We start from the raw sequence: 19,837 nt of genomic DNA, 5'->3' as shown, positions 1-19,837 counted from the left end.
AGAACAACATTAGCCTTAATTAACACTTTCAACATAATGTATAGGTACCTATGAAAAATAGGTTTTAAACACGAAAAGACTTAATTTTACGCTTTACTTTTTAAGCCAGTTCCTGGAAAAAAAGCAATCATTAGTTATTACTTTACTGATAACAAATTAACAACAAAATAGTGAATAACACTGCTTTATAAACTTTAACAGAGCATTGCAGAATAAGCTGATAAGAAATAAGCCTAGACGTAAACGAATACACGAAAAAAAGTAAAAAAGCTAGCTTCAGAGTTGACTTCGAAACTCTCGAGTAAAACGGTTCGGAAAAGCGACTTGGAAGCAATAACTCGTTGAAACATCCATCATACCTATAGCTATTGGCTCGTTCTTTGGATTTAATCAGTATTAATAGCTTCTTCCGCACCAAACAACCTTATCGGGCTCCCGCACCTTCCTAACACGTGTATTCATCATCCCCTTTATTATAGACGGGGCAACGAGGCGAGGAACAGCCAGACGCCGCTGCTCGGATCCCGTTTTTTCGAAGGTTGATATCGGGATAACAAGGCTCCTTACGTATATTAAAAATTTCAAAATAAACGATATTCTTTATGTGCTTCAATGTCGGAGGATTTACACTGCCGAAGTAGTGCATACCGAGGTATAAAAATTCAACCCCAAATATAACTTATGGGTTGTGCCATAATTCAGATAGATCGAGGCTAGGAATTTTTTAACCTAAGTAATAATAATGTAGTCTAAATTAAACCAAATTCCCCTAATCTCCTAATGAACAATTTTATAAATTGATGTTAATAATATTATCTTTATTTAGGTATTATATTGAATCTAGGTTAAGTGAGTTTTATTATTAAAGTGTCTTTGTAAATCACGAGCAGTCATTATTGAAAAAGTAACACCGAATAAGAAAGAGACTACACTCTTTACAACTTAGCATAATTTAAACTTTCGGAATTGATTGAAAAAGATGAGATTAAAGTTTATTAAAATTTTTCTCTAAACTTTGGCCTAAAATAAATGAGTTTTCTGAAAACGAGGAAAAACTGGAAGAATGGTGGCTTTTGGGATAATAGGAGCTATCCCAAATATTACGAAATATTATTTATTTCATCTAAGAAGACTTAGACCAGACGGGTCAATATAAAATTCTCTTTTAAACGTGCAGTTACGAAAAAACGTTTAAATTGACATGTTCTATACTATATTATAAATAATAAAATTAAAAAAAATTGTAGAACAATTTTGTTTAATTTTAGTATTTTCTCTTTGTTGTTATAATTACGAGCTGTAATTACGATATTTAAAGGAAAACTGGAAGAATGTAATAGTTGGTTGCACAGTGAAGCAATAAATAGAACTGAGAAACACAATTGGTTGATGCAACCTCAGTTGTATTTGATTAGAGAACTCTTAGCCGCAATCAATGTGATTCTAATCATACCCTAATGAATCGTACAGGAATAGGCAAAAACATACAGTCGTTGTACATAATGCACTTATTGGCCCTCAAGCAGTGGAAAGTGTGCTGAACATGTTTCAGATGTAGATACACCCATCATCAGGGATTATAAAGTAGCGTCTGGCTGTCTTTTTTGAACGGAAAGACAATGTTGTTTAGCGAATAAGAGTATAATCCATTTTTTAAGTTAAAGGGTCACAAATCTGAAAAAAATACAGACACTACCTAGTAATTAACTTGCAATTAATTAAAGAGATTAAACTTGAAGCACAAAAATGTGAAAACTATTTTTATTATTTCCACTTGAAAAAAAGGTGGCAAAGATATAACTATTTGATTGGAATAAAAAAATGTCTGTCGCGGTTACCTAAAATTTACTGCTTTTCACGATATTCAATAAAAATAATTTCAAAAAAGCACCCTTCGGGCTATAAATCTCTTAAACGCGATAAGACCTCCAAACGTTGTATTTACGGAATGTGCTTCTTCGTTGCATTAAATAAAACATTTACACAAAAATAAAGCCATATAAATCACAATAGCCGTTAATATTTCTGAAACTCCTCACTAGATTATTTTCTAGCAAAATTAATGATTATGCATACACTTCAAGCAGTATTAATTTGAAACTGGATGAAGTGATATCCATTTTAAATTCGGTAGTTTACTTAAACTTTATCCCAACTAAAATTAAGCATAAATACGATACAGCCGACTTAACCGTGCAATTGTTTCCAACCCTAATAGCTTTACCATGTGAACATATGTTATGACGGACAGCCGTTTTATTAATTAAATAGTGCGAGACGCTCTAGCGAGCTATGCTAATTGCGTCCTGGCTCCCTATTTACATAATGGACCATATTTTAGAGCCCATGGGTAAACGCAAATGCACGTTACTTTCTCCCGGAATGGGATTTGTAGGTAATGAAAAACATTTTCATTAGTTTTGGTTGCTTGTTCCCAAAAGTTAATTTCGACGTACTAATTTTAATATGCGTTTTCAAGCGGCGCGATCCAATTTCAAATTTGGCCCACTCAGCTAGTGCTTTATCAACTTTTCCGTTTTCAAATATATTTCAGTTAAACTTTCTTAGATTGACTTTTTATAATTAAATAGATTCTGTTTGCACACTTACGATAGCAAAAACAACTAAATTACAAATTTCTAAAATTAAAAACTGACAAGGGAGAAACGGTTTTAATATTTTGCTAAAACAGCCCTGTGATCTTCTTATTATAAAATGCTAATTGCATTGTTCTTATCTTTTTCTGACTACAGAGATTTAATAAGACGTTGTTTTGATTCTCAGATTAAAAACCCAAGGTTCAAAAGAACACCACCACACTTTACTTTGTTCTATATTATGAATTCATTAATAAACGTGCAAAAGTTTGTGGGTCTAGTTTTTTTTATTGGTAAACTTTTATTTAATTTTATGTAGGTACCTATAGTTTATTTATTTATAGGAATATTAGAAACTGCAATTTTTCTTAGAGTATCAAAAAATCTGTTTTTAATTGGAAATTAAAACAGAACCATTTATAGGTCATTTTCTTACTAACAACTGGTTGAACGAAAACATTCAGCTGCAAAAAAGTAGGATAGGAACATGCAAACCGTTCTGCTCTATTTCAACCGTTTCATAATTTCAATTTCTCAAAAACAATATTTAGAAAGAAACTGATCAGAACAAAAAATATCTAAGCTAAGTAGTAGAATATAGTAGTTATTAAGTTTATATATAAAAAATCCGGGGTTGTCGCTAATTTCATGTAGTTAAACAAGATGCTGAAATTTATCTGGCTATATTACTAATAAAAATCCAAAGTTCTTTTTTAATTGATTACTCTGTATCTTTGGTATTTAGGCTGGGTTTGCACTCAATAACAAACTTTGATAAATAGCGATAAATATACGGGTTTAGTAGGCTTAATCAAGTGTTATTTTTATATTGAACTGAGTTATTAACGCAATTAAATCAAAGTGTTCTATGTTAAAGGACGGATATTCCAATTGGTTATTAGGTTACGTTAACATAGAAATAATAAGATTAATATTTATTACTTAGGGCCAGTACTTTCACCTCCGAATAAATTTATTCTTAGGATAGCTTTTATAGAAATGACGGAACTGATCAATAGTAGCATTTGATTTCACAGATTTTATAAAAATTATCTTTGGGATAAAATTATTCTGAGGTGAAAGTACTGGCCCTAAATACGATAGATTCTTAACTCAGAGTCAAAAACTAGCTTTGCTGATGTTATCTGGCATTGCTAAACTCTATCTGACAATTTGCAAAAACTATCTGGCAATGCCAGAATTTTACGCCGTAAAAATACACATTCGCGAGGGGTGTGACACTTCAATAATATTTGGGTCACTCACCAAATAATATTAATAATATGCAATAATCTTACTAATCTTGATAATACGACTAATCCAATAATATAGTACATAATGCAATAATACTAATAATAATCTGAATAATACGAATAATACCCCATAATATAAATAATACAGCATAATCTTGATAATACCACATAATCCAATAATATAGTAAATAATCTGAATAATACGAATAATACGGCATAATATGAAAAATCATAAAGCGGTGGGAATTGTTGGTTATTAAGAATAAATATAAACATTTTAAACCAACTAAACCAACTGAAGATTGAAAAGTGTAGAAATAATTATGCAGGTATGTTTTTTTTGCTTGGTTATTATAAGGAGCTTTTTGCTCGGCTTGTGACAATAATAAACTGACAATTTTTTTTATTTTATTTATTTATTCCCTAAGTATTTTGCCAAAATGTATTTATCATCTTTAAATTAATAATTTATGCAATTACATATTAAATTACTAGCGGGTGATTAAATAAGAAACAACATGGGCAGAATTGAGGAAATTGAAACTGATACATGTTCAAAACAAAAATGAAATAAAAAAATAAGACCATAAAAACCTGGATCAAAACACATTCAAAATATTGAAGTGATTGGTTCGCACATCTACGTGAAACCAGTAGTAAACTCGGATTTTGTTATGACAGCTTTATTTACTGATAGCATTTTTGTATTCTAAATTATAATCTAAACAATTTTTAACTTACTCGTTTGCGCTTAAACTTTTGCGCTGTTGTAATAATATTGCATCATTAATATAATATGTAATAATCCAAGTAGTAAAGAATAATCCTTAATAATACGCTAATCAAGCAATAATACGTATAATATCAGTATTATTTGGAATAATACAATAATACTGACATAATATCAATAATATTGAATAATCCATAATAATCCTTATATTACCATATAATATCAATATTATTTGGAATAATACAATAATACGGGTATAATACCAATATTATCAATAATATCGCATAATATTGAATAATCTATGATAATCCTCGTATTATATAATATGGGCCCAAATTTAAGAGAGTGTCACACCCCTCGCACATTCGATAACTTTTTTTAAGCATTGTCATGGCAACTTATGAACGCTTTTAGAGGTTGTATGGTTTGTCCTAATCAAGGTAATTAATTCACTAATTATTTTCGCGTGTTTAATCACAAAAAACTTGTGCTACTGTTTTTTCAAAACATTAAAAACGCACATAATTAATAATGGGAGAATTAAATTCCGCTCGTATGTAACGAGATAATAATTTAATCAAAACCTAATTAAGTTTTTTTTAATAATGCCACGATATTTCCAGAGGCATCGCAGGGTAACAAAAACAATAATTTCGCACAAATGCACGAAGTCCGACGACTTGTCTGGCTTATTTCTAACACAAATGTTTTACGACCCGTGCCCGGGTGATAAATTTTCCTTGTTCTTTATTACATCCATGACAGTTTCCTTCTCGTCGTTTTCCATTCAGTTAATACACACAACAAACAAAGTGCCTTTAATTATTTTTGAAAATATCTTATTAGCTCGCAGTAAACGCTATTCGCGTTTCCTTCTTCTGAAGAAAATGTCCCTCGAGCGAAATGGCTTTTAAACGAATCTAACGTCACTTTTATATTTTACCCTACCACCGAAATGAACCTCTTAATTCCATCTTTTGTTCAAATATTTTTTGTTTATCTCAGCTTTCCATTATTCTTCCCACAGCGCAACGGTTCAAAGTGGGTTGAAATTCCTTTATTTGTCAACTTTAATAGTCCAATTTTTCTTTTCAGGTTTCCCCATTACGCTGACAAGCCTTTGATAGGTTAAACACGTATTAACAGATGTTTTTTGTGATATCGGTCATTTTGCACAAAGGGCAAATGTATCCATTACTTTAATAACATTTTATAAATCAGATCGATGACCCAGTTTTTATCCTATTCAGATGCCGGGACAGTCTGAAAGACATAGCTAACTAAGGGTTCGGAAAAGTACGAAAAGGCACTTACTTTTCGTTTTCGAATTCATTATTCCCGTTTATTTCTTTACTTTATCTGTTTTATGTGAAACCACACAAACACTACACTCTTTATTGCCACATGTAGACATAGCCAAACCGTTCTTTGTTTTCGAACTCTCTACACCAAACCGAGCGATAAATTATTGTTGAATTTATCCGCCAGATTTATTGAATTTTATTGGTTTATGAATAAACCGAATTGGACGGTGTTACAGAACATGCCGTTTTAGAATTATCGGATGCAATTGGTTAAACGTTTTATAGTGCGAAACAGCCTATATGAGTTATGAACTACCACAAACTTTGTATTGTTCTTTTCGTATAACATTCTGTGTCAACTCGTTGCATTTTAACGCAAGGATTTTTCGAGATTCGTTCACAAATAAAATCAATGGTATTCTCGTTATTTTTCCGATCCTAAAAATTATCATAAAGTCTGCATAACGGCATTGAAACTAGCTTAGAAAGCAGATAGATTGGGACATAATTCCTTTTCTGAGCAATGTTTAGTGATTTATAACTTAAGATCACCTGGCGGAAGAGCGCAAACGATATTTTGACTAATGGTTATTTGTGTTTCAGTCGAAAAACTTTTCAAATCACATTTTCCAGCTATTTGCATCCAGTTTCAATAAATTTTTGCCTTTAATTTTTAATAAAAATAATGATCCAAGTAGATTTAATGTAAAAGCAATGTTTTAGAGCTGTTTCAACTGTATAGATTTTGGAAGTTAGAAAAATATAAAAAAAATTCTGGCATTTACAAATGACTCTAAAGATGTGTTAAAAGACAAAAAATTGTATTTTCAAAGACACAGATATTACCAAAAAAGTTTAAATTGCGTTTTTAGTTAGTTCAATCAAAAGCGTGTTTAAAATGGTAACATAGCAAAGTTACAATAAAATAACAGCTTTGCACAATTTACCATAAAACTAGAAACAGTAATGACAACAGTGGTTTAAGTGGCAATGCAAAAAATGCTAAATGAGCTTTGAAAGTTTGAATAATTCGCTTTTGAGATACAAAGTGTGTTTTAAACAAAATTTTGGTGAGCCACTTAATACAATAATTGCTAGAATTGTAGTTTATTCGAAAAATGCTTTTTTTAAAAATATAGGGTACAAATTTTGAAAATTTCGGTTAGTCATTAACAAAATACCGCATGTGCAGGCAGCAGAATCTAGGATTAAACATAAAAAATACTAGTGCAAAGTATATCGGTACTAATATTTTATACAAGTACCAATACTTTGTTTTTCTGATAAATTCTGAGAATTTTAATGTTAAATTTATTTTATTTTGCTTTAATTTCCTTAATTTGGTAAAATCAAATTTTATCCTAATACGATTATTTTATTTTGCATTTTTAAATTGCGGAAACGGGATAAGTATTTAAGCACTTGGAAAACAAAACTAGAAGCTGAAGTTCTTTAATGAATATCAGGATGGAATTCCACCGAGCAATTTAAACTTGTCATTAAATCGTACCCACTGGTTTTGTAGTTTTTTTTTTAGACCATTAAACCTAAAGCGTGCGACATAAATTCCCAAATGACTACAATTAGTATCCCGCATAAATCGGGGCCGATAAATCTGATGGCAAGTGTCGATCAAGTAAATTCGTTGGACCAATCCCAACACAATTACCCTGTTGACGTATGTTATGACTGTATGTCATGTCCATTATGAAAAGGGTGTACTCAGATATTTATAGTATTTATGTCTGATATGAATTTCAATATTTTGGGCTTCGTTATTGATTCTGGCAAATCGGCCTACGTCGAGAAGGAAAAAGATAAATGGAGGTATTAAAATGTGCAAAGCTGCTTCAAGTTAAAAAACAATTAATAGTATTCCCATGATGGCAGGGGGTTCGTGTCCTCCAATTTTATGAGAATTTTATTTCGCTAGACGCGAAACAGTCTGGCAGTGGTACAACTGGAATATTTTTGCTCCTTTTTCGTTAAAATCCTAAAAACGTCGAGAGCCAGTTCCACTCTTGATTAATTTTCAGAATTTATTGCATAACAGGAACGAAAGCATAATTTATGCCGAAAACTGTATTATTTCAGAAAAAGAATATTGTTTTGAAAAGACCAATTTGTGATATTGCTTCAAGCCTGAACAGGCTGCGAAGGGCATATAAACAAACAACTGGATTTCTCAAATGGGAATGAAGTCCACCTACTACGTGAACCGTGACCCTTAACCACAAAGTAATATTATTTCCCAAAAGCAGACTTATTTACGAGAACAAATATGGCTAAGAAATTTCCTTATAACCAAACAAACATACGTACGTTTACTTTTTCGAGGCGCCCAAAACTTGCGAATATCATCTACTAATATTTGAACGTATGAAAGGATTTTGTTGATATTCTCACAAGGAAGAAGTGAACTCCGAAATTGAAATTATTCGACCAAAAAACTAAAATCCCGACTGCAAGGTCTGTTTACTCTGAAACAATTTAATATCTTGATTTAGTATCCGGTCTCTCAGAAAGAATGGATATTTGATGCTCAATGGCTAGAAAACGTATTTAGAGATATTTGAAAGTACCTATAAATATATCGAAACTAACTGAACTGATGCATTGACCAAAACGAATTTGCTAGCTGTAACTAATGTAATGACTTATTTGACATGTACAAGCACGCTAAAGTTGTAGCGGAAATGATATACGACATTAACATTTATTGTTCTGTCTGAACCTAAACATACGCTAATTCAAAAAAACTTATAATGAAATATGTGGATGAAACATATTTATTTGGAAATTTTAAGTCGACCCATTAAAACCCCTGTTCAAAGACGTCTCTTAAAAGCATACTTAAGACGTGTTATGTAAGTATAATGGAAAGGAAGAGAAAACAGTCGTCAGGGTGGAGGTAATAGTTTGAGTGGTGTCTTGTGTAAATATTTTGCTATCAAGTAAAGTCAGTTGATTTATGAACCTCCTTTCATGCTTGTTGAAGGATATTTTTTGTGAAATTATGGCCACTAAACCACATTTTTTCCAATACAAATTTAAATTTCAATAAGAACTAATAGTAACTTGATAAAACTTAAATTGAGACACTTAAGAAAATGTCAGACTAAAAAATGATTCTCTATAATAAATGCTTGTGTTCACGATGATAAAATTTTGCGGTAGTAGCTGTAACGAAAGTTTAATCATGGAAATCGAGTCTGTCACAATGACAGTAATTCATGGAAGTATTCCCATAAGAATGAGCAATTTCTAGTAATATGGACATTAAGAGCTTTACAGCAGTAGTTGTTGTGGGTAAATCTGTTAGTATTGTCACAATAATATTTTAATCAATTAAGACATTATCGGACATAAATAAAAACTTCTTCTCTGGTACTACCGAGGATACTACTTAAACAATTTTTTATTTATATATTATTATTATTATTTATATTTTTTTTTAGAAACAAAATATCGTATAAGCATAAATCAAGAGACGTTTTCCACAGTTAATTTTAGAAATTAGTTTGACCACATCTCAGTATGTAGTTCCGCTTACAAACCTTTGCACGTCTTTACAACCCTGAATATGGGAAGTCAGCTTACCATTCGTTAAATGATTTAGCACGGTCATTACACGTGACTTGGTTATTATCGGGTCAAGATTAGTTATTCCGTTGTGAAAGTCCAGGAATTACGGGCCGGACCCTAGAAAGGCCAAACCTAGCGTCAAGTAAACCGGGCAAGGGGTAATTTAATAACCGGCAAAATAAATTCCTATTAAAAGCGGACGTTACGAACATGTGAAAATTTCTTATTTTCCTGGAAATGAATGTGGGACCCGGAGAGTGGATTTTCTTTTATACCAATTACTAATTTAAACATTCATTTCGTTTTAAATTTGATATGCTAGAGAGCGTAGCGACAAAGAGCGATGGTATAAACACGTCCTAAATCAACACTTTGTTACAACTGGATCTAAACCACGATTAATGCAATATCCTTGTCATCATCGCAGACCCTGTGTAATGATAGGATTGATGGGATATTCAGCAAGATTAAGCCAAGTGGTTGTTTATGTTGTTTCTAATACAATCTGATACCAGTCCTGTATAAATTAAATCAATGTCACACTGACCATATTAGTAAGCCCCTAATGATTTAAAACATCTCGTAAACCGCAAAAGCCAACCCACTTTAATCATATTTTCTCAGTTTATGTATTTCTCAAAGCATCGTTGCTAAAACTATCCGAACTTCTCCACTTTCCTTGCGGCCTTTTTGGAAATTACTTTTAATCAATTTCCGTGCACGATACCGGCTGCATGATACCGGAATACAGGAACCTAATGAGTAAGTTAATATGTACTTAGAGCTTAGTTTCCATTTGCAAAGCTACTTTGATAGAAACATTCGCGCTTCCAACTTGTGATTCACCTACTAAAAATTTGCATATAGTATTATTTGATATTCTCCAAGGGCAGGTTTGTTGCAGCTTTTAGAATACTAAACAAGCTGAACTTCGCTGTCGGAGAATTTTGTAACAAAATTCCAATATATAGAGACTTCCTGTTTGTGTAAACACGAAAAAACTTAACAAGTTTGAACTTTGATAAGCCCGCCAATACTTTTACGAATAGGACTTCAAACATTCTGCAGGAAAATTTTTCTCTACATTCATTTGTGCTACGTACAGGCACACACAGGTATGATGCGATAATAACACTAAAGTTAAAATGAAATTTTCTTTTCCTCTATTCTAAGAATCAAATCTCCTCATGTTTGTGAAGTTGATATTATGTTTCAATTCATTCCAAGTTTCATATCTCTTTTACTTTATCGTGCATATGAAACTTGTTTCATCTAAAATGTTACAATGTTGATACTGTCAGTAATTTTTTATCTGCGTCTTCATCATCTAACCAATTATTGTAAGTATGATTTAATAATTGTTGAATTATTTTGTGCTTTTCCAAGTATTTTTTTGAAGGATTACGTGTAAGTAATTCTATTCTGATTTAGTATTGATAGACCCAACTTTTGATTACTTTTATTTGTTATTTAGATACTAAAATTATGTTTTTTAGCAAGTAATTTTATTCTACCTATGAAACAAAATCTCGGAAATAGCGTTTATTTAAGTAATAAATAAATTAATCTAAAGGGTTACATTTGAAATAACCAAGTTGCTGTTACTTTTAACTATGTATTTTAAATCGATAGTCTAAGGTAATATCTACTGTTGGACACCATGTATCTAACATATGGTAATCCTTCATAGTGTACCCAATTAGCAGCTCCCAAAAACTTTGGTTTAAGAAAAATTTTGATAAACATTTAATTATTAAAAACTTAACTAAAAATTTAACTAATCATCATCAGTAACATTTTTGGATTAATCCTAGCTACACTACACTGTCTAATGATCCACATGGGCAACATTTGCGTACATTTCAGTACAGTGAGTAGTTGGTGATTGGTCAAAGAAAAGCAGCTTTCAGCTTGCTGCCTTTTCCTAACCAATCACAAACTACCAACAATGTTGCGATCTACGCAATGTAAACCTATCATTAGAAAACTCCTTTTAACCTGTAGTTCACCAATCAATTGTCAATAAATAAGTACTTTAAATATCTGTCAACAACTGTCAATAAGTAAAAATCAGTCCTACATGTGACTAACACATTTAATCCTTCAGGGTCTGGGAGGGGTTTGTAAATGTTTGTTTTAAAACTATAGTGAAGATTAGTGAAATTCCAGTACTGGATTAAAAATATTTCAATATTTTACTGCCGTCTTAAAGGTAGGATTTCTAAAACTCTTTTGTGTTGCAATAGTAAAGTCGTTTGGAGCAATAATAAGATTCCTATGTTTAGCAAACAATTTTATTATATTGATGAAACATTCTTGTCTTGTTTGCTAATTTATCTTATTTGTTTGGATTACTGAAAAAAACCTATTTGCAAATTTCATATAAAATAATACCATTATATGGTATAATTTAGTATGAACAAGAAAGAAAACCGAACATGGAAGGAAAAGCGTTAACAGAAAACATTACCCGAAACATTATCAGCGAAGTGCTAAGGGAGTGTAAAAACCATCAGATTTCAGCCTCGTCGGAATTTATAGCCTATTACGTAAGTAAATTGGATTAACTCAAGGCCAATTAACAATAATACTTTTATAATTTATCAATCACCTATTGCAAACGTATTAAATCCTCACAAGTTTCAATTTACAAAAGTTTGCTCGTAATTTGTAGATTAAGTTATTGCGATTGGACCCTAACACGGGTTCAACTGAAGACTTTTTAACAAATCGAGTACAAATACAAGAATTTATTAAATATATCATTACATCATTATTAGACCACAAACAGACGCCTCTAATACAAACCTTACGACTTCAACAAGTAATTGAAACTTACGTCGAAAATATTGGGAGTACCATAGAGGAATTTAGGTAAAATTTGTTTGCAATAAAATTATGTTGTAACAGCACTACATACTCGTACATAACAGGAGGAATTTAACTATGCAACTCTTCCCTTTGCTGTTAAACATAACCGAACAGAATAAAGGCAACATTGAGAAACAGTTGTATAAGAAAATTAGTCATTATGCAGTTCTTGCTTCTGGCTTAGGTAATCCGAATGAAAAACCGGTGAGAAGTCATATTATATTTCCTGACATAAATCGTACAAAACGTGTTAAATTTACAGGTATATAAAGAAACAATCCAAGTATTACAAAGCATTTTGGATGATGAGGAAATTAAAGTTTTTCCAAGTCTGCAAAACTACATTAAAAAAGAAATAGTCCAGTGCCTCACTGACATCATTACTGGCATAAGACTGTATAATAAACAATGCAAAAAGGGTGGTGAAGGAATGCCTGATCGTACGTATTATGATTCAATTGCAACACTGAACACTTGAATATTGGAAATTCACTTAGGACTTCTATATCAAAAATTTTAAAAAAAATGGTAGTTATGACATCAAAAATTCTGACAAATTACGCCAGAATAAACTTTAATAAATCAATACTATTTCCATGAAAATCAGTTGGTAGCAGCGATGTTGTCAGATCTATAAAATTGAAATGTTTGAAGTTTGATTGCTACTAAATGTTATTGCTGTGTTTTTGTCCAATTTAGTTTTAGAGACCGCTGGAAATTGTGAAATAATTCTAGCGGCCTCTGGCAATTAGAAAAAAAATGTAAAGTTTAGAACATGGTAATTTATAGTAGATTTTCAGAAGTATTTAGAGGCTTCTGGCATTTTCAAAATGATTCTAAAGGCCTATAATAATTTTGAAAAAGTCGTGAAAGGTTTAAAATAATTGTAGAGGTCTCTTTCAATTTTTGAATGGTTGTCAGTAGTATTTAGAGGCTATGCCATTTTCAAATTGGTAATTTAAAGAAAAAAACTTCTTGGAACGTTATACATTTTTTGGAGATTTTTAGTAGTATTTATAGTCCTCTGGCATTTTTCAAAATGGTTCTAGAGACTTAGCAATTTAAATACCATCCTGGAAGGTTTAAGACGCTTTTAAGTAGTATTTAGAGCTTCTAACATCTCCAAAATCATTTTAGAGGCTTATAGCAATTGTGTGCAATGTGGAAGGTTTTTAGTGGCATTTATAGGCATTTTCAAAATGATTCTGGAAGCCTCTGGCAATTTAAAAAAAAGATTATGAAAGATATAGAGTTGTAAGGGTTGTAAACGTTGCAGTAATTTCTAGAGACTTCTGCCAATTCGGAAATGATTCTAGAGGCTTCTGGCAATTTAAAAACAATCTTTTAAGATTTAGGATGCTTGTCGACTCTTTTAGCGATTTTGAGGAGTTTTTTTAGTAGTAACTGCAGGCCTCTGATATGTTCAAAATAATTCTAGAGACCTCTAAAAACTTTTGAGATATTCTCAGTAGCATTTAGAAGCCTCTAACATTTAAGAAACAATTCTTGGAAGATTTAAGACGCTTGTAGATTTTTTAAGCAACTTTAGGAACATTTTTAGTAGTATTTCAAGCCTCTGGCATTTCCAAAATGATTATAGAGGCTTTTGACAATTTTTTGGGAGGTTTTCAGTAGTATTGGCATTTCCAAAATGATTCGTAATGATTCTGGCAATTAAAAAAAATCTTGGGAGATTTACAACTGTCTCAGGCTCCTTTAGCAATTTTTGGGAGATTTTTAGTAGTATTTAGAACCTCTGGCATTTCTAATATGTTCCACAGGATTTGGCTATTTTAAAAAAAATCCTCAGAATGTTTAGAATGCTTGTATTGCTTGTAGACTCCTCTGAACATTTTTAAGAAGTTATTAGTAGTATTTAGAGGTCAGAGGCTTCTGGCAATTTTTAGAAAGTTTTCAATAATTTTTAAAAGTTTTTAGAAAAATCCTCTGACAAAAAAATCTTGAAATGTTTAGGACACAGTTTTGAGAGATTTTTATTACTATGTAGCAGCAAGTTTAATAAACTTTTGAACAGTTTAGGACTTTCTTAGAAGCCTCTGTGGCAACTGAATTTTTCGTATACATTTGAGATTATATAAATTCGTAATCTAAACCGTAAAACATAATTTTAGTCCCCGACTTACTAAATGGAGCTTTGAAGGCTATACGTTCTAAACTAACGCAAAGTCGTGATCACATCATATCTAAAACCAAGTTATTGAGGAAATGCGCTGCAAAACACATGAACATCACCCAGAAACCTGGTGGCGAATGGTTTATACAATTACATTTCCCAAACGACGTTGATATTGAAAGATGGGAATATTACAAAAATACTATTACTCTTCAGGAACAAATAGCCAAAACCACGCAGTATGTTGGACATACTGTTGTAGATTATAGCAGATAATAATTCGAAACTATTTTGCAGAGTCCTGTTAGACTCTTTAGAAGACTTGGATAACCACAAAGATCATCTAGAAGTAGAGTTTCAGGAAATTGTTTTCAAACTAAAACAAATTGTTATTCCACATTTGCACCAATCTGTTACTGAAGTGTTTGTAAGTTTTGTAGTAAATTGACTGAAAAGTGCTTCAGTTTAATATTTTAGCCGCACTTTCTCCAACTTGCCAGCATTTATAAAAATCTTCAGGATGACGCTCTGAAACTGAAAGGACTCCAAGACATTTTCATGACACAAGTTGAACAAATGGCAAGTTTAAAACATGAATGCATCCGGTTTGACGATGAGCAAAAACCCACACTTCCATGGCTTCAAATTAAAGAAATACCACACCCAACTATAACTAACTCAGATGTGGTTTACCATATCACCAATAAAACCAAATTTCTAATGAACAATTTGGAGTTTGGAGGTTATTGTTGCTGGATTTTAATCAACACTGATGGTTTACTTGTACCAGCATTGGCAAATGCAGGAGTGGTCGAATATAAAAGTCGATTTTATGGTTTCTGCTCTATATCAGCTGCCAACTCTTTCTGTCTGAATCCTCTGGAGTAAGTTTTGCATTAATCTAAAGTTCTAACAATAAAACAATTTATTTAGTTACATTATGAACACTATCAGACTAGCCAGAAGCAATGTTTGCCTTATTAAACTCCTAAACTTGGAAAAAATGCTGGATGAAACGTTTCACATCAAAAAGTAAGCAATACCTTCTAGTATCTAGACAACTGCGTTATGTATGTTTTATATCAGTCTAGTAGAGAATAAAAAGGAACCTAAAACCCAGGTGACAGATGCCATGATCCAGACTGAGACGCATTACGATAATGGCTACATGGACTACAATTATTTCTGGAATATTTGGGATCAGAAAAAAAGATTTATAAAACAGGCAAGCTAGACTTTTTGTCTTTAAAATTGTTGCCATTTCAGAATAATTATTTACAGACTGATCAAGCGACTTCAGTAACACAAGGATGTCAAACAGATAAAACTCACCAACGGAATTGCACTAATACTCAAACCTATAAAAAAGTGGATGGACACACTCAGACCAAAGTAGACAATTATATGAACACCAAAAGGCCTAAAGTTTTCATTAGTGGCTTAAGAGGAGAACGGAAAAATATTTGTCCTTTTGTTATGGATTTAAGCGAGCCTTTAGAATACACCCAACCAATAAAAAAATAAGAAATAAACTTACGATCGTAAAAATCTGTCTGCCCTAAACATCGTTGCGCCCCCACATCTCCGACGCGAAATTCTTTACTACCAAACTCAATCTATCTTGGTAAATCCGTACAGCTCGCAATCGAAGTGCAAATAACGTCAAATTAAAAATCAATGGAGAATTTTAGCACTTGCCGAGTTAAACGTAAAATGTATGGCATCAGAAGATTCTAATATCATTTATAAGTCAAAATACGTACATCAAAACGGTCATCTGTTATTTCCCTTCTATCGATCAAACCTCCCTCATGTGAGACTGGTAATTTTTCACTGATATTGTGTATGGGCAACTTTTTTATCCCGCTAACCCTAGTCCCTGCCAAAGCTATTTTAATCGTTTGCATTTAAAAACAAAACCATGATGAGCAAACTTTTTGTCGTGAGCGAGAGGCACCATGATCCGGGATTAAGAGCGTAATACATCTTTTTTACGGGACTTTTTTCCAGGGATGTAAATAGGATCAAACAAAAGGTTCTTTAGCAGTTAGTAACGCAATTTTCATTTTGCCACGATGACGAGTGATTTCAGAATCAGTGAGGAAAAAACTTTAAATTAACGTTCTGTAAAACTACCTCTCAAACTTATTACAAAAGCAGACGACACCAGTGTACTTCTAGTTTAATTAACCTATGTAAAATAGCTTTTTAGTGAAAAATTATAAAAATCTAATTAAAGGGGTATATGCCACAGAAAATCCATTTTTAGTTAAGACAAATTGGCCTTGTCAAGGACAGCCAGTTTTTTTAATTAAAAAAATTAATTAATGCATTGTTAATAGCCTTCTAATTTTCCTAATTACTTATAAAGGCACTGATTTCCATATTTCATTCTATCCAGGCAAAACTGCCAAGAAATTTAGATCTAAATAATCCATCAATGATGAAACTAATATTGAGTTCACCAGAAAAAACCCATTTTACTTCTTTGTCTATAAAAAAATTATTATCAGTGGATATTTTGAGAAACTTATTTTGTTTTACTTTTTTTTTCTGTTCTTTTAGTCTACACTGACTAGTCTGTCATATTATTACACAACTTTAAAACAATTTTAAATGATCTTCGCTTTAGAGCAAAAACTCACCACTCCTAAGTTTGCAATATTTGAAATGAGCTTAAAACAAATAATCTACAAAGAAATGGCAATTGAACTAGAAAATAGAATTAGATTGAGATTTTGACGAACGACAATGTGATCTGAGAAGTTAGAGTTATTGAAATTATTATCTTTTTTTATTTTGGCAAAAAAATCCGGAAAAAAAATGATCGAAAATTTACCTTTATTTTTGAAATAGGTTTGGTTTTTTGCTGTAAGGTTTATTATTTTTGCAAATCTTAGCTAATCTGTAAGATGCCATTCTATCAACTACCCCAGTCTCTTTTCCTAGCTATTACCCATTTTGTTGATGCTCTGGATGTTACATTGCTCCCGTATGCTCTTATTTGTTTGTCTATACATATACCCTTTATTGTTCTTACAGTTCTCATTTCTACGTTACTCATTATCTATTATCTGTTTTGTTCTTTTTGTGTCGGCTCGAGTTTCTGCCACGTAGGTTAGAATCTGTCTCACAGTTGTTTTATACCTATATTCTCATTTTGCACTCTGTGATCATCTGTTTATGTTATGTTCCTGTCGCTAGTGATATCAATTCCAAGGTAAGTACATGTAATAACCTGCTCTATGCTTCTCCGTTCATTTGCAGATTACCCCTTCGGGGGTCCCTACTAATCACCATGCATTTTGTTTTTCCTGCATGCGTGATGTTGAATGTGTGAAGTTGTCTTTGTAGGTCGTCTTCATTGTCCGCCACCAGTGTTGCATCGTCCGCATAGCATATTGAGTTTGTAAGGTCCCATTCTATATCCTTCTCACTTCTTCACTTTTGTTGTCTCACTATGTTTGTGTCGTTTTGTATCTCCCTTTGGGATTTGATGATTTTTATTCTGTTGTCTTTGTTTATTTCTGCTAATAGTTTAATTAGTCTTACACTTACTACTTACTTTAGTCTACATATTTTTGTTGTAGCATTTTTAAAATGTCATTTTTTTGCCCTGTTTTACTTTTTGCATAACCTAAGCTTAAACCATTCTCAAATTTAAACAAAAATTACAAAATCTTTAATACTGGACAGTCACTATTCTCAGAAATAGTTTCTATGTGAAAATATGGCTATTCTAGTAATATCACTTAAGACACTTTATGAAACTTTTCACAGCAGAATTTCCTAACATTTTGACAGTGATACACATGTCTGGTTAACACAAAAATATAAATAATCTCATACAAAATAAATCTGTTGATAAACTAAAAACCATTTCAATGCAATTTTTACATTCACCAAAATGACAAAAATGACTTTAGCAACTGAGTTGTACTGGAAGTTGTACTAAACCTTTTTCATTATGTTTTGGTACTCATTATAAATTATACCTAAAAATGCACGTTTTTAAATAATAACAATTTGTGTTGACCTCTCAAAAATGTTGGTATTACATATTTCAAAAAATAACATTAACATTTAAGTAATAAGTGTAAGTTTATTACCAAGCTTATTAATTTACTTCAAGTAGATTTTGATACTAAGTAATGCAGCTCAGGTTCCTAACAATAATTGTTTCAGTCATAAAAATGATTAATTTATGTAGGTAAGATAAATAATTATAATGTGATAAATTAAATAGTGTTTATCACTTACTTGACAAAACTTTTCATATAAAAGGTAATATTTTTGTACCTACCTGCTGATAGTGCTAGTAAAAAAATTGCCTTGAAGTACCTGGAAGTACATAACCAGTTAAGTTGTCAATAATTAGTAAATGGGAAAAGCCAAGGAAAAGCTCTCACAAGAGCACAAGTTAATATAATTCTCAACTATAACTATAGAAATTGAACTTCTTGCCCTCTTGCCCAGCATACCTAGTGAACTACATTTTGCCCTACATTAATGTGGGTCTCCCCTCCGGGTCTCCCATTGACAAACTAGGAACTGTTTGGGGATTCGGGTGTAGAAAAGAAGAAAATAACAAGAAAAATATAACGTATCATTACATTTATGGATACCATAACCTCTGGAATGTAAGAGAGACATTTCAATAATAATCATATAGAAACTATTAAATTATTTCCTAAACAAAATATTGTCACTCAGATTTTATAGGTTAAGGAGCAAATTACGGTCTTTAGCAAGTTCATAACGTATAATTCAAGGGCTCGATAAAGCGTAAATGTGGGCTAATTACCGGGTTGCTTACCTTTTATGCCAAGGGTGCAAATTTCAATTCAAAGGGCGAAAGACATTTTTGCAGCTTACGTTCTCGTCGAGGGATGTTCGAACGGGATTTTTACACGACCAGCCGTAAACCGCACTTGCACAATTGTTTTTCAAATTTCGATGTGTATGTTGACATAAAAACCGGAAAAAATACGATATTTTTATACACAAACACCTATGGTGCTGTCAAACGAGCTCCATGACATTCCCGACTGAATGGCATCCGCGCACGCGTACAACCGGCATCGGCGCACACTGATAACACAATTCTATAGTCCGTTTATACATCACGGTTGATTGCCTCACAATTATTTTTTTAATACCACAACAGCAAAACAAATCTGATCACTAATTTCGAAGTAAATTACGGGTTTACGTCACTTATACACTGAATTAATAGTCCAAACTTAACGTAGTTTTGATGAAAATACTATTTCTTGTCATACGGACTGACTATATTTCTGGAAACAAATGAATGAAACGGACAGTGGCATAGCCGCCTCCGATGAAAAGTTTCCCAGGACCGG

At 32.0% G+C, this 19,837-nt stretch overlaps 2 protein-coding genes across 6 annotated transcripts in view; one reads left to right on the top strand and one right to left on the bottom strand.

Moving 5' to 3' along the window:
* Window positions 1-19,547, bottom strand: part of Camta (Calmodulin-binding transcription activator) — a 153,862-nt gene extending 134,315 nt beyond the window's left edge. For all 3 annotated transcript variants that reach the window (XM_081978796.1, XM_081978798.1, XM_081978797.1), the window contains exon 1: window positions 19,291-19,547. The gene's annotated coding sequence lies outside the window, so the exon portion shown is untranslated. The remainder of the gene's footprint in view (window positions 1-19,290) is intronic.
* On the top strand, window positions 11,508-16,006 carry LOC145728122 (cilia- and flagella-associated protein 206-like). 3 transcript variants are annotated; one of them, XM_081978135.1, is made up of 11 exons: window positions 11,508-11,681; window positions 11,884-12,018; window positions 12,144-12,343; window positions 12,403-12,544; window positions 12,603-12,780; window positions 14,473-14,713; window positions 14,772-14,901; window positions 14,994-15,358; window positions 15,408-15,506; window positions 15,561-15,699; window positions 15,756-16,006. In XM_081978135.1, exons 2-11 carry the CDS (start codon window positions 11,908-11,910, stop codon window positions 15,996-15,998), a joined length of 1,848 nt encoding a protein of 615 aa, XP_081834261.1. In that variant the 5' UTR covers window positions 11,508-11,681; window positions 11,884-11,907; the 3' UTR covers window positions 15,999-16,006. The 3 variants fall into 3 exon arrangements, with proteins under 3 accessions (XP_081834261.1, XP_081834260.1, XP_081834262.1); XM_081978134.1 differs by having other exon boundaries at window positions 11,509-11,681; window positions 14,952-15,358; XM_081978136.1 differs by lacking the exon at window positions 11,508-11,681 and having other exon boundaries at window positions 11,878-12,018; window positions 12,250-12,343; window positions 14,952-15,358.
* Window positions 19,548-19,837: the final 290 nt, after the last annotated feature.

Source organism: Ips typographus, linkage group LG4 (assembly GCF_016097725.1).
Source record: "Ips typographus isolate SLU linkage group LG4, UJ_Ityp_2.0, whole genome shotgun sequence".
NCBI lineage: Eukaryota > Metazoa > Arthropoda > Insecta > Coleoptera > Curculionidae > Ips > Ips typographus.
This window is presented reverse-complemented; position numbering and strand designations above follow the sequence as displayed.